Raw genomic sequence first — 14,954 nt, 5'->3', positions numbered from 1 at the left:
AAAGGACTGCAGAGTTGCCCCTAATTCTAGCAAGCTGCAACAAGCAGTAGTCTTCCAGGAGCATGTATGGGTGTGTGCATAACCCAAGGGAGGGAAAGTATAGTACAGACCCTCAAACATGCACGTCAGCCATCTGGGTGTGAGGACTTAGACATCACCACAAACTCTAATAATCTATCCCAATCAACTCTTACCTGAATGGGAGTAAATGGGTTAGTAAGCCACAGGAGGGCTCATAGCTGGCAGGGAGTAGAAATAAAAATACATAAATAATGCTATAACAGAAAATATATATATGAACTGCCATATATAGCAATATATATATATATATATAGACATATATATATATATATATATATATATATATATATATATACTGCACATATATATATATATATAAGTTCACAATATATATATCCCATATATATATATATATATATTGAAAAAATCACATACTCTCTACCACAGAAGAGCTAAATTAGTACCCAAACCCAGCATTGCATAGATCATTAACTTGATCAGTCACACTTCAGAGAAGTCCATTTCGCCTATTAAAGTACCAAGGAAAACTCCCAGTCTTAGCTACTCATAAGTAACTAATCATATGCAAAAGGGACTAGATATGCTATCCATCAGAGTGCTTAGCTATTTGCACTAGTTCTAATAATAAGTATTAAGCTATGAATTTGATGCTGCAGCTCTAAACGTGTATAACTAAGAATAAGGAATGAGTAAGTCTCAACAGTTACAGGCTGTTTTTTATGGCTGTGAGGACTGATAATAACAGCTCATGCTATGTTATTTTAGGTTGTTTGTACGTAGATGAGTGCCAAAGCCTAAAATGCATTGGGCATGATTTAATGAAGTAAAATTATCTAGAGCAATAAAAATAAATGCATGACAAAAAGCACTTTGGAATGTACATATAAAGAATTGAAATCTTGGAAACTGATGTATGCAGAGGAGCTCCATGTAGCAGCTTCTAAAATGTCCTTGGTAGCCACCCCTCTTAAGAAGGCTGTGGAGGTGGCTGTGGCTCTGGTGGAATGAGGTCTAATGTTAGCTGGCAGTTTTTCCATGAAAGGAATAACAAAAATGAATGCAATTCCCTATCCATTTTGAAATTGTCTGTTTGGAAATTGCTTTTCCTTGTACACCAGCAGCATATGCTACCAACAGCTGGTCAGTTTTTCTGTAGCTTTTAGTTCTGTCCAAGTAGTAGCGCAACTATCTGTGTATGTCCAGGGTGTGCAGAAGTTTCTCCCCTTTGTTTTGTGGATTTGGAAAGAAGGTAGGCAGGTGAATAGCTTGGTTTAATGAGACCCTGGATACCACCTTTGGCATAAATGAAGGATTGGTTCTCAATGAGACTCTGTCCTGATGAAAAATAAGAAATGGCTGTACTGCCATGAGGGCCTGTAACTCAGATACTCTTCTTGCTGAGGTTATGGCCAGAAGGAAGGAGGTCTTCCAAGACAGGAACTGTAGTTCTGCAGATGCTGCTGGTTCAAAGGGATGCAGAGTTAGTTTTTCCAACACGAAGTTAAGGTCCCAAGCAGGCACTGGAGGTTTCCTTGGAGGATTGATGTTTTTAATTCCTCTTAGAAACTGTCTCAGGAGAGGATGAGAAAAGACAGGTGGATCAGTATTGTACTCTGCTGAAATTGCTGAAGCATGAATTTTAATGGAAGAGTAAGACAGGCCATTGTGGAGCATTTCTGCCAAGTATTCCAGGATATGTGGCATGTTCATCACTGTCGCATCTAGGCCCTTTGTGGTGCTCCAAGTGTGAAATCTTTTCCATTTTGCTGAATATGCCTTTCTTGTGGAAGGCCTGCGAGCTTCCATGATGATATCCTTCACTCTCTTGGATAGCTTATCTTGAGGAGGAGTCAAGGTATTTTCCAGGCTGTTAGTTGCAAGGTTTTCAGGTTGGAATGCAGAGTTTTGTAATTGTGCTGTGTCAGGAGAAGTGGCCATTGAGGAAGAGGCCATGGTTTCGTGCGTGACATGCTCTTTAACAGTGGGTACCAGTGCTGTCTTAGCCAGTCCGGAGCTATCAGAATCACTTTTGGCTGCTCTGTCCTGATCTTCAGTAAGACCTTGGTCATTAATGGAAGAGGTGGAAATGCATACACTGTTAGAGTTCTCCAGCTGAAAGATAGGCATCCACTTTCCATGCTTGTGGGTGGTATGTCCTTGAGCAGAATTTCTTCAGCTGATAATTGTGGGGAGGCAAAAGATCTATGTCTGGCCTTCCCCATGATTGTGTTATCTGTAGGAAGATGTCTGGGTGCAGCATCCATTCTGTGCATCCATGATATTTCTGCTTAAGCTGTCCGCCAGTATATTGTCTTTCCTGGCACAAACTGGGATTGCAGGTCTATATTGAGTTGCAAGGAAAGTTCCCATAGATTCATTGCCAGTCTGTAAAGAGGGTAGGAATGGGTGCCTCCTTGCTTGTTTATGTACCACATAACTGTGGTGTTGTCTGTCCTTATTAGCAGGTGGCCTTGATGCAGAAAGAGTTTGAAGGCCTCGATTGCATGTATCACTGCCAGCATTTCCTTTGGTTTATGTGCATGCGTAGCTCCTTTTGTGACCATAGTCCTTGAATACATCTGCCCTCCATGTGTGCTCCCCAACCGTGGTCTGAAGCATCCGTTGTAATGGTTTGGCTGGCTATTGGCTTGCTGAAGGGCAGACCCCTGTTTGATTGGCTTGCTTGAGCCCACCACAGAAATTCCTTTTGGAGGCATGGAATGAGTGGGATCAAAGTTTCTAAGCTGTGACTGTGCTGAGTCCATAAACTCCTTAGGTACCATTGTAGTTTTCTCATATGCAGCCTTGCTTGGGGAATCAGAAGAATGCAAGATGCCATGTAACCCAGGGCCTGCAGGATTTTCCTTGCAGTCAGATGAGTTTGTCTTGTCAGATTCTTGAAGTAATCTGGTAGTTGTCTTTGTTTTTCTTCTGTGAGAAAAGCCATTTGGGTGGTTGTGTCTAGATCCGCACCCAGAAAGGTTATTCTTTGGGATGGAACAAGTCTTGATTTGTGAATGTTGACTGTATATCCCAAGGGCTGCAGTAGGTGGATGGCATAATTCAAGTCCTTTACCAAAGTTTGTTGGCTGTCCGCTTGTATAAGGCAGTCGTCCAGATATGGGTATATTTGAATCCCCTGAAGTATGCAGTGTGCAATTACTGATGCCAGGCATTTCGTGAATACTATGGGCACAGTAGATAAGCCAAAGGGCAATGCTGAGAATTGATAATGCTCTGAACCTGCAAGAAATCTGAGGTATCTTCTGCAACTTTGTCTGATAGGGACATGCAGGTATGCCTCCTTGAGGTCTAGAGTCACCAGCCAAGACCCCTTGCCCAGCATGGGAAGGAGTTGCTGTAGAGTCAGCATTTTGAATTTTGGCACAATGAGATAAGTATTCAGTGCGGACAAGTCGAGAATAGGCCTCCATTGATTTTCTTTTCTTGGAACAAGGAATAGTCTGGAATAAAATCCTTGGCCTTGTTCTGAAAGAGGAACCTTTTCTATAGCTTTCATTTGCATTAAGTTGGAGATTTGTTTCAAAGCCTCTGCCCTTTGATTTGGTGGCAGGTCTGACATGCCTTTTCTTTTTGGCAATGTGTGAAAATGGAACCTGTATCCTCTGTCTATTATTTGCAGTGTCCATTTGTCTCTTGTAATACTGTGCCAATTGTCTGAGAATAAAGAAAGCTTTCCGCCCAAAGATGCTTCTAATTGAGCCCTGGTTGGCGGAGTCAAAGCAAAGTCATTGAGTCTGTCCTTGTGCAACAGTTGAAGGTCCTGCACCACCTCTGTGGTTGGGAGGCTGCCATTGATGCCCTCTGTAGGAGCCTCTAGCTTGCCCTCTACCTCTGGCACGCCTGTTCTTGCCTCTCTGAAATCTTTCTGTGTCCAGAAAGGACCAGTTCCTGGTAGGCCAATTTCTGCTAAATCTTGGTGGTTGGACTTGTAGAAAATCTTTGACTGTTTGTACAGATTTTGCCTTTTCCTCAAATTTCTTTAAGACCTCCTGAGCAGTGGAGCCAAATAACTTTTGCTTTTCCAGTGGAGCATCCAGAATCTTAGATTTAACATGGTCTGGCAGAGATTGTTCCTTCAGCCAAGCATGCCTACGTATGACTGCACCTGTCATAGCTGACCTACATGAAGCTTCCAATGCATCATAACCACATTGTAAGAAATGGTTGCTAACCTGCTGGGAGTTATGTACCAGATCCTGTAGTGATTTGTGATCTAGGGGTTCAGGTGAAGACAGTTTCTTATGCAATTCATCTAACAAATACTCTTGGCACTGTATCATATGAAATTGACAATTTAATGCCCTCATAGAAAGAGTAGCAGAAGTATACACTTTTTTACCCCATCTCTCTAAAGCCCTGGACTCCCTTTCAGAGGGGGATTTTAGTGGTGGCAGCTGCAACCCCTTTAGGGCCCTGGGAAATAGTTTCTGGATCAGCAGAGTGGGCCTTGTAAAGAAAATGATGTGAGTCCGGGACCCTGTAGTACCTATCGGGTTTGACAGGGGCCGGAGGAAGAGTGTCAGGGGTTATGCTAGACTCAGAGTACACATCATCAATGACATTCAAAACAGGAGGAATAGCCAAAGGTCTATGCTGAGGTAGATGCAGAAAATTTCTTAATCTTTTCCTGGAATCAGAGAATTCCTGGCCCTGCCATTTGAAATGCTCTCTCATAGTGTGAAGGGTCTCCCCGAAGGATAGTTCTTCAGGAGGGGAGGCCGAGGGGATTGATTCCTCTGCATCAGAATCCTCGTAGGCCAAAAAAGCCTCCTCCTGGTAGTCCGAGAGAGCAGAGCCATCAGAGGCCTCCTCTGAGGAGTGGGGATCAGAGGGCTCAACCCTGGGCCTTTTGTCTAGAGGAGGTTGAGAGCCCCTGACCGGATGGGGTTGAGAGCCTCTAATCAAGGAAATAAGGTCCTCTGCTAAAGTAAGAATCTGTGAACTTGTAGAGGGTCACTGAGGAATAACCCTGGAAGGCATACCTTTTGTATGTTTAGCAGCTTTAGCCCTGGTGAATGCCTTTATGGACATGGATGCAGGAGGCCTAGCTGCACCACGTGCTGGATTAGTTTTGTCTAGAGGAATGGTGTTGGAAGTTTCCAAGACACCAGTTTCTGAAGGAAATTCAATAACCGACTCTGCAGGGGCCTCCGGGGCCGAGGTTGTCGGTAGAGCGGTTTCGGGGTTCGGAAGTACCAAGGACTCGGTTTCAGCCGAGACCAAGACACTCGCGGTAGGCCTGGCCGTGGTTTCAGCCGAAACCGCGGCCCGCGTGTGTCGGTCCTTGTCCTTCCGTTTCTTTATTAAATGTGAAGTCGGAGTCTCCGACGGCATAATGTAACTAGCCCCAAATAATTCCTCTGCAAACTCCGCCCAACGTCTAAGAGTGCGTCAGTTGAAGGAAGCACAGGCTGAACAGGCCGAGACGTCGTGGTCTGGGCCTAGGCAGGGGAGGCAGTAAGAGTGGAAATCCTTATGAGGTATTTGTTTCCCACAAGTTAAGCAATTATTAACTTTATCTGACATTGGCTGAGGCAAGAAAGAGTCCCCAACGGGGTACTTAGCTTTTGAAGTCTTCGGTAGCTGAATTACAGGAGCTGGCCGACCAGCACTTGTGAACTGCTTCTGCTTCGGGCACCACGCAGCAAGAAAGACTGAGGAAGATGGCGTCGGCTGACGCTTTTATACCCCATGCGCTCTGACATCGGGGAAAGGGTGACATCAGCCAACGCCGGACCTAGACTTTGGAATCCGGCCGACCGAAGGGCTGCCTGAGGCAGGACAACCCATATGTGATGACTGCAGATGCATCCTTGAAGGACATCATGCAACAAAGGACTGCAGAGTTGCCCCTAATTCTAGCAAGCTGCAACAAGCAGTAGTCTTCCAGGAGCATGTATGGGTGTGTGCATAACCCAAGGGAGGGAAAGTATAGTACAGACCCTCAAACATGCACGTCAGCCATCTGGGTGTGAGGACTTAGACATTACCACAAACTCTAATAATCTAGCCCAATCAACTCTTACCTGAAGGGGAGTAAATGGGCTAGTAAGCCACAGGAGGGCTCATAGCTGGCAGGGAGTAGAAATAAAAATACATAAATAATGCTATAACAGAGCTAATGTGTATGTGAACTGCCATCTACTAGCAATCGTATGCAGCTATAAGAGACAATTTAAATATATATTCCTAACAAACAAAATATAAGTTAATTTGCACTGCACAACTCTTTTACTGTCTGTGTACCTGAAGTTCACAATAAATCAAATCCCAAAGATAGATCTAACATTTTGAAAAAAAATCACATAGCTGTTTTCTTCCTCTCTACCACAGAAGAGCTAAATTAGTACCCTTCATGCTGTAGTAAAGATCTAAAATCACCAGTAAACCCAGCATTGCATAGATCATTAACTTGATCAGTCACACTGGGTATTAATTTGCACAAGTACTTCAGAGAAGTCCATTTCTGCCTATTAAAGTACCAAGGAAAAACCTCCAGTCTTAGCTACTCATAAGTAACTAATCATATGCAAAAAAGGGACTAGATATGCTATCCATCAGAGTGCTTGGAAGCTATTTGCACTAGTTCTAATAATAAGTATTAAGCTATGAATTTGATGCTGCATCTCTAAACGTGTATAACTAAGAATAAGGAATGAGTAAGTCTCAACAGTAATCCTTTACAGGCTGTTTTTTAAGGGCTGTGGAAGGTCTGATAACAGCCCTCATGCTATGTTATTTTAGGTTGTTTGTACTACCAGCTTCATAGTATATTGCATTTTTGTGTACATTTATGTCATTAGCATTTGGCCCTTGCTATGGCCGAAAAGAGTCTTCAGACCAGGTCACTCTGCTGGTTAACAAACAAACATCAAAATACTCAAATAAGTACTTTGGAGATCCATGATGATTTATTCACATTGGATACCAGTAGATGAGTGCCAAAGCCTTAAGTGCCATATTATGTAATAAATTATTACTCTGTCTGATGTCATACTGTTCATGGGAACAGTTTCAGATTTTTTCTTCTTTCATTCTTCCTACAACTTGATAAATACAGTGTAGTAATGGCTAGCTTTTAAAATGCATATACTTTTGCTGTGCATTATCTGCTAAAACAGTGTTAAGGAAGTCTGTTTAGCAACCTTTATTTTTTCTACGCTCTCTGTTCTGAAATGCATACCTCTGTACTTTGTAATTGACAAATAAGTGGGCATGATTTAATGAAGATTTTAAGAAGCTATGACCTTTAAAATTATCTAGAGCAATAAAAATAAATGCATGACAAAAAGCACTTTGGAATGTACATAGCTCATTAAAGAATTGAAATACCAAGTATCTTCAGCAAACTGATTTTTGTAGAGGTGATACTCCAACTATGGATTTTACACATTTCACTTCAATGCATTTTGGATTGATCTGTTAATTTTACTTACCAATATATGCCACAGTGTTGGTCACCATGAACTTGCTGTGATTTACTCTTGAATATGGAATATTGGCATGGTTCCCAGGCGGAACAATGAAGAGTTTCTATTGAAAAAGAAATAGTGTGTTAAAATAAAATCAGCTGTTTTCTTCATAGCTGTTAATACATTAAGGGTCTTCTGTTCCTAAAAACATAACTATGAACTATCTAAGGATTGACCTTAAAACTTGTGGAGGGGTAAAGTACACCTCAAGGTCTCAGGACATAATGAACAAAATCACAGGCTCACTTAGAGCAGAGCCCCTTTTTCTACATATGTTTCCTGACTTTCCATGTGTTTCACGGTTTTTCTATATTTATGATTACTGGCAGCTGCTACAGCTATGAAAACAACCAATAAGGAGGTTCTACACCAAAAAAGGAAATTATTTATTGCACCTTGGCATCATTTTTATATGTTGAATTGTTTAATTCTATAAAATCTTATTTTAAGGCAATTGGTTTAAGAAAATATTGACTATTCTGATAAGATGATTATTGCACTGCTGTTGAAGGCATCACAGAACAAATCTTTATGATCAACTTGTTTGGAAAGTGCTACAAGTACTTCTGTAAGAAAAAATATATACTTCAAAAGCAATGCATTTTGCCTTCACTGTTGACTATCTTTTTAAGATTTTTTAAGATCAGAATTCTGTGTACTCATTTTACATTAAAATATATGAAATATAAAAAAAATTATTAGATTTGTATGAGCTGATCTACTTCTGTGATCCATGCTGCCATAACTCCTTCATGATTCCAGATGCTATAAATGTCTTTCCATTAACAAGGATTCCAAAATTTCCCAGCAACAGATGTCAAACCACGTTGTCTTGCTCCCAGTCTTGTGAAGATAAATCATACCTGCTTTGTTTCATTCATTAGAAACCATACTGTCCATAAATGAATTTTTGAAATGTCACTTACAGCTTCCCTTCTCATGCTTGACTTGAAATTGCTTGTGTCAATAGCCCACGAAAAAAAGACAAGTGGCACAAAGGCAAAATTTATTTCCAATAGGAAATCATTGTTGCTGTGATTTCTAATTGTGCGCTAACAAGGACTCGCTTCTTTAGAGAGAAATCCCCTTCTTCAAGTTGGTGTGACCATGTATCTCATATATAAATAAGTTCTGGAGGTATGGGGGGCTTGCAAATTACAAAAAAGGGATTTTTTTCCCTGTTGGATTTTTTTCATTGTTTTTTGAATGCTGATTTCAGGAAGGTTGCAGTGGTTGAATTATACCACAAATGAACTGCATTAGTTTGACTATAATATAATTTCTGGAGTTATCCTCTTTCTTTGTGGCTATGTGATCATGGAGTTAGTATATTTGATTTCTGGGACTATGGGAGGGGGCAAAGCTCCCCATGTAAAAGCAAAGTTGTGGGTTATTTTATGAGATCAGAAATGAAACATATTTATTTCATTTTCATTGCAATCACCTTACTTAGCTGTTTTTGTGTTACAGAAAGACATTGTCAATGGCGTTTCACAATATATTTCATATCAATAAAAGTTCATCAACGATGTAAAGGAATATAACCATATATATAGGCAAGAACACTTGTGGACCATTTTAAGCCTAACCACTTTTCCTCAAAGGTGAGAATTAAATCCTGTCCCTTGTGTCTGTGAGGTAAACATCTTAACCATTATACCAATCCCCACCTGCAAGATTCAAACCCTGCACCCCTGTCATAGGAAGCAGTTCATTAACAAGTCAGAGATTTAGTGTTCTGCACCAGCTGACACATATATATAGAGAGAGAGATAGACATATATATAGATCTACATATATTTAGATATATACAGTTTCTCTCTTTCTTTCCTCATACTTCTTAAAAAGTAAGAACAGTTTTTATAAACCTTGCATGCAACTTCTTAAGGCTGTTGTGTGACAGTATCCACATGCCAGAGTACTACATAATTCAAAACTTTCCCATTACACTATAAAATATCTGCATACACTACTGTAAACCTGGAAGAGTCCAGGTGGGTCTATATCATATATTCCAAATTCCAAAATGTCGAACACCATATGTTCGAACTTGGAATTTCGAATATTGAAAACATCGAACACTCAGAATAGTGAATTTTTTCCCAGGGAAAAAAATTTGCCGTTCCGAGAAACATACACACAACACAAGCACACCAAAATAAATAAACCACACATATGCAGTTAACAAAACCCAACCCCACACTAAACCACTCATAAATTCTAGCTATCCACTTACCTTAACCCGCACCATAACCCTAAGGTCCGTAACTATTGCACATATACCCTACAAAACTATACACAAACAAAGCAATAAATACATACACACATACAGTTAACAAAACACAACCCTACACTACACCATACATACATTACTAACTATCCACTTACCTTAACCCGCACCCTAACGCTAAGGTCCACAACTCTTGCACCACAGTGGAGGAAATAGCGAAGCCATGGAACAGTCCACCGAAATATTGCCCTAGGTAAGATTTTGATGTTCCGGGGCTTCGCTGTTTTCAACATTTGATGTTTTGGGTTCGGTTTTTTGACATTCTGCATTTAACCTGTTCGGATTTTTGAGATAGTTAGAAGTGGACATGAAAATGAAGCTGCTTCACTGTATTGTGCAGTTCACAAATCTGTATGGGACTGCATATAAACCTGCAACTGTTTTTGTAAGAATGCAACACATCTGTGAAATGCACAAGATTGCATTAAACTTGCAATTATTTTTCTTTGAAATGTAGTAGATGTGATATAAAAAATGCTATGTGAAAAAGGATGCATGACACTATTTTATAGTGCTCAGGTCTAGACAACTAAGTGTGAAAAGAAAAATATTCTATTACTAATTTTTTATGGGAGAGAAACAGACATATGCACACACACACACACACACACACACACACACACATGCACAAATATTTAGTCAGCCAAGGTTTAATGGGTTACTTCCTATTACTTAACTCATTAAAACCTGACAGCTGTCAGATAATTAGGTGCCACATTCTTCATTGCTGGCAGGCTGGACAGCTGAGAGTAAAATCAAAAATGAAATGTGTGCATATATTTCCATATGAACAAGAAAGAAGACCAGTTGCATTTCTTATTCTGTTAAAGTAACTTTTCTCACTTTCAATGTGCTTAATCACAGCATTACATACCACAGTACCATGGTCAAGTTACACTAAAGCAAAAAAAATCTTTGTGTGGTCTGCCTTTCAAATAATATTGTCTTGAATGGGACAAAGCAGCCCAAACAACTAAAGCTATACACATGAGTAAGAATGCTCAGAATGGAAGGCAGCAATGAGTTAAGATGTTCAGTCATATAACAGTCAGTCTTTTCCTGTTTCATAAAGCATGGTATTCAGTTGGGGTCTATTGCTTGCACAGGTTCATAGGTTCATAGGTGTATACTAGGCTAACAGCCCTGGAGCCTATATAAGCCTAGCCCAAAAGATTCCCTGGCATTGTGCTTCCCAACATTAGTTCCCAGTGCCCATATTGAGCAAGGCCACTGAAGTGATCCCTGGGGTGAACTTTCTATTGCAAATCCACTCGTCAAGATTTCTCTTGAAGAGGGCCAGTGAAGTGCTCTGCTTGACGTGGATGGAAAGTTTGTTCCAGAGTATGGGGAGACTCTGGGTTAGGAACTTGTCCCTCCATCATGTTCCATTTATTGTGGTAATGAGGATGAGGTCCCTGGAGCATGTGGAATGGAGGGATTGGGATTTCTTTAGATGTAGCATATCTAACAGCTCTGGGTCAGACATGGCTTTGTAGGTCAAGCAGAGATCACCTCTAAGCAAGCAATATGAGACAGAGTATAGTTGGAGCTTTTTGAGTCTGTCCATGTAGGGCATGTGTTTAAGGCTTAAGATCCTCTTAATGAGGTATTTTTGTGGCCTTTCCAGTTGTAGTAGGTGACTAGTGAAGTACTTGCCAAATGGGGCATTGTATTCTATAGCAGGCCTAATGAGAGACGAGTAGAGAGGGATTATGACCTCCTTCTTTCTGGAGGAAAACCCTTTTCTAATGAGATGTGCCACATAGAAGGACTTTCTGACCACAGTGGCAATGTGATTGTCAAAGGAGAAGTTGCTGTCAGCCTGTGTCCCCAGATCTCTTATCACACCTTTGGTGTATAGTGGACTACCACTGATGTGGTAGTTCATGAGTTCTGAGTTTTTCCCAAAGGGAATTACAATGCACTTTTTGGCATTGAGCTTTAGGCCATGGTTCTGGCACCAATCATTGGTCTCAGTGAGTTTTTTTTGTAGAATGTCTGAATCAGTTGGTGAATCAATAATGGCAACCAGTTTGCAATCATTGGTGAACTTGGTCAACCATAGTCCATTTGTATTGGCTTGAACTTCATAGAAGTAGATGCCAAACAGGAGAGGACCTGGGACTGATCAATGTGGGACTCCACTTGTAACTGGTTGGTAGTCAGATTTGGAGTCCGCTACTTTGACAATGTGGGTTCTATCAGTGAGCCAGTTGGCAACCCATCTTATGACATAGGGGTTTATGCCTAGTTTAGTCAGTCTATCTATGATTCATGAGTGAGGAATGATGTTGAAGGCCTTGGCAAGATCAAGTAGGTTGTGTGAGCTACCTTGCCTTCATCCACAGCTTTGGTGACAGACTCAAAGAAGTCTATCAGGTTAAGCAGGCATAACCTACCTTTCACAAACCCAAATTGCGTGGGGTCCAGAGTTTGGAGATTCCCTATTACCCTATATATAAGGTCCGTGATGATGCATTCCATAGCCTTACATATTAGACTCGTCAAGCTAATAGGGCGGTAATTTTTGGGATCAGTAGTCCCCCCTTTTCTGTAGTGGGATGATCGTAGCAGTGCACCATTCCGAAGGGACAAAGCCTGAAGTGAGGCTGTGATTGAACAGGGCACTCAGGTGTGGTGCCAGTTCACTTTGTAATTAATGTAGAATACAGCAAGAGATACTATAAGGTCCAATGGAAGCTGTATTCTTGGCTTTGGACAGTGTGTTTTTTACCTGTGCAGCTGTGCATTTTGAAGTCTGAGTGACAGAACAAGGAAGCATCACAAATATTTAAAAGGAGAATCACTTAACTGTTGCTCTACTGGTTGTATATGTTTTGGTCTGCCTGTTATATATTTATATATATTTTGTAGAGACCAGTTGCTATAATGGCTAAGGTCTTTGCCTCCCATGCACAAGGTACAAGGTTCAATCCTCAGATCATAATAAGACATGGGACAATCATTAGCTTAAATAAAACATAACAGTAATTAGTCATCCAATCCAAAAATTATAAAAATGATTAGAACCATTCATTTTTGAGATCGTTCCATCTATTTTGCATATCTGAAGCCAATAGCTTTCGCTTATTGGCGACACACCTACTATCCACTTTGAGAATCAAAGTCCTATGTTAGACTTAAATTAGCTATGATGAGTAGCCAGTTAGGGCTCTCAAAGCGTGGCAATAACCAATCATGATGCAGCTCAATGGCAATTTCATGTGGTATCATTAAATCAACATGAGCGATACCGTGTAGGTATAAATATTAATTATATTGCTAGCTGTTTGCATAGTTTATGTGTCTTAGAAATACGAAAGTTGTAAAATATAAAAAACACAAAAGACAGGATCAAATCCCCAGTCATATCTCTCTTCACGTTAGTCAGAAAGGAAGACCTGTCAAATACAAACAACCAATCCAGGCCCCCAAAATGCGAAAACCACCAATCACATTTGGTGCAATCTAGTCAATAGCCAGTCCATATGGTTTGACAGGATCAATACAAATTAGTATTTCTGTCTCTTTTAAAGCACCAATGTTAGTTTATCACGAGTCGTTTTCTTTTTTACACGTTTGTGACTGTGTTCCATAATTTTTACTGATCCAAAAGGTGATCATAGCTTGATAGTTGCATCCAATATATTCGGTACTTCGCCGTTGATGAACCAACGTTAAAAAGATCTAAGTACTTCCTATGTAACATTGTGAAACTTGTTATTTAGTTGGTCCATGTATCTTGAGGAATATAGATGTGAAACCAAGTCGCCGATCACACCTCACTTCACATGAATCAAACAAAGAAATTATTGAATATAGATAGCCAACCAGAACTCTCAAAATGCAAAAATCACCAGTCACTGTTGGTATATACAATTCAATGGCCAATTAAAGTCACTTAATAAAATGTAAGCAAATAAACATTGCAGTCTCTTTCAGGGCATCATAAATGACCTCCCATATTTCTATGAAGGATCCTGCAGTGAATGCTGAACATAATCAATCAGTATTACGTCTCCTTTAAAATGTTTTCAATAGCCAGTACGCATCACTTGCCAGAATCAACATGAGCAAATGTTATAGTCTCTTTCAAAAATGTTATAGTCTCTTTCAAAAATGACGGCACTTCGTCGTTGATAGCCCAGTGTTTAAGAGATCCAAATACTTCCTATATAATAATTGTATAACGGTTTATTTAGTTGAACTGTATGTCTGTGCAAGTATAAAAGCAGGGCTAAACCACCGATTAGAACTCATTTCACATCATTCAAAAAAGGAGAAATGATTAGATGTAATTAACCAATCAGAATTGTCAAAATGTAAAAATCACCAGTCACTGATAGTATATAGTTCAGTAGCCAGTTGGCTTTATCAGCATAAGTGAACATTATAGCCTTTTTTTAAGATATCATTATTAACCTCTTGCATTTCTATAAAGGATCCTACGATGGTTACAGAACTTAATCAATCAATAATAGGTCTCCTTTGACATGATAGATTCTTGTGTTGTAAAAAAATATGTAGGAATGAGGTTCAACTATTTGGGATCATGTTACATAGGATAAATCGATCTTCTCATTTTCAGGATTGGTTTCAAAGTTCATATGGCTTAACAAAGTCAACACAAATAAGTGTGTTCTGTCTCTTTCAGGACACCGATGTTAGTCTGCCATGAGTCATTTTTTAATACACTTATATAGTGGATTGCTTGGATGGACCATATGTCTGTACAAGTATAGAAGCAAAGCTAAACCACCAATTACAACTCATTTCACATCAGTCAAGAAAGGAAAGTGGTTAGATGTGATTAACCAATCCGAACTGTCAAAATGTAAAAATCACTAATCACTGCTAGCATATAGTTCAGTAGCCGGTTGGCATCATCAGCATAAGTAAACATTGTAGTCTTTTTCAAGGTATCATTACTTTTCTACAAAGGATCCTACAATGGATACGGAACTTAATCAATCAATAATAGGTCTCCTTTGAAATGATAACTTCTCATATTGTAAAAAATATGTAAGAATAAAGTCCAACTATTTGGAATCATAAGATAAATTGTTTGTTTAGTTATACTGTTATTTTATGGTCGATCTTCTCATTTTCAAGATTGGTTTCAGAGG

The 14,954-nt window shown here is 39.9% G+C and overlaps 1 protein-coding gene across 1 annotated transcript in view; it reads right to left on the bottom strand.

The window, feature by feature from the left end:
* The window catches only part of PLD4 (phospholipase D family member 4), a 420,480-nt gene that overhangs the window by 42,965 nt on the left and 362,561 nt on the right, over nucleotides 1-14,954 (bottom strand). The window contains exon 10 of the mRNA XM_044074359.1: nucleotides 7,503-7,599. Within this exon, the coding sequence (XP_043930294.1) occupies nucleotides 7,503-7,599 (97 nt within the window). The remainder of the gene's footprint in view (nucleotides 1-7,502; nucleotides 7,600-14,954) is intronic.

The sequence above is a fragment of the Protopterus annectens genome, chromosome 6.part0 (assembly GCF_019279795.1).
Source record: "Protopterus annectens isolate FY-2018-M chromosome 6.part0, PAN1.0, whole genome shotgun sequence".
Classification (NCBI taxonomy): domain Eukaryota; kingdom Metazoa; phylum Chordata; order Ceratodontiformes; family Protopteridae; genus Protopterus; species Protopterus annectens.
This window is presented reverse-complemented; position numbering and strand designations above follow the sequence as displayed.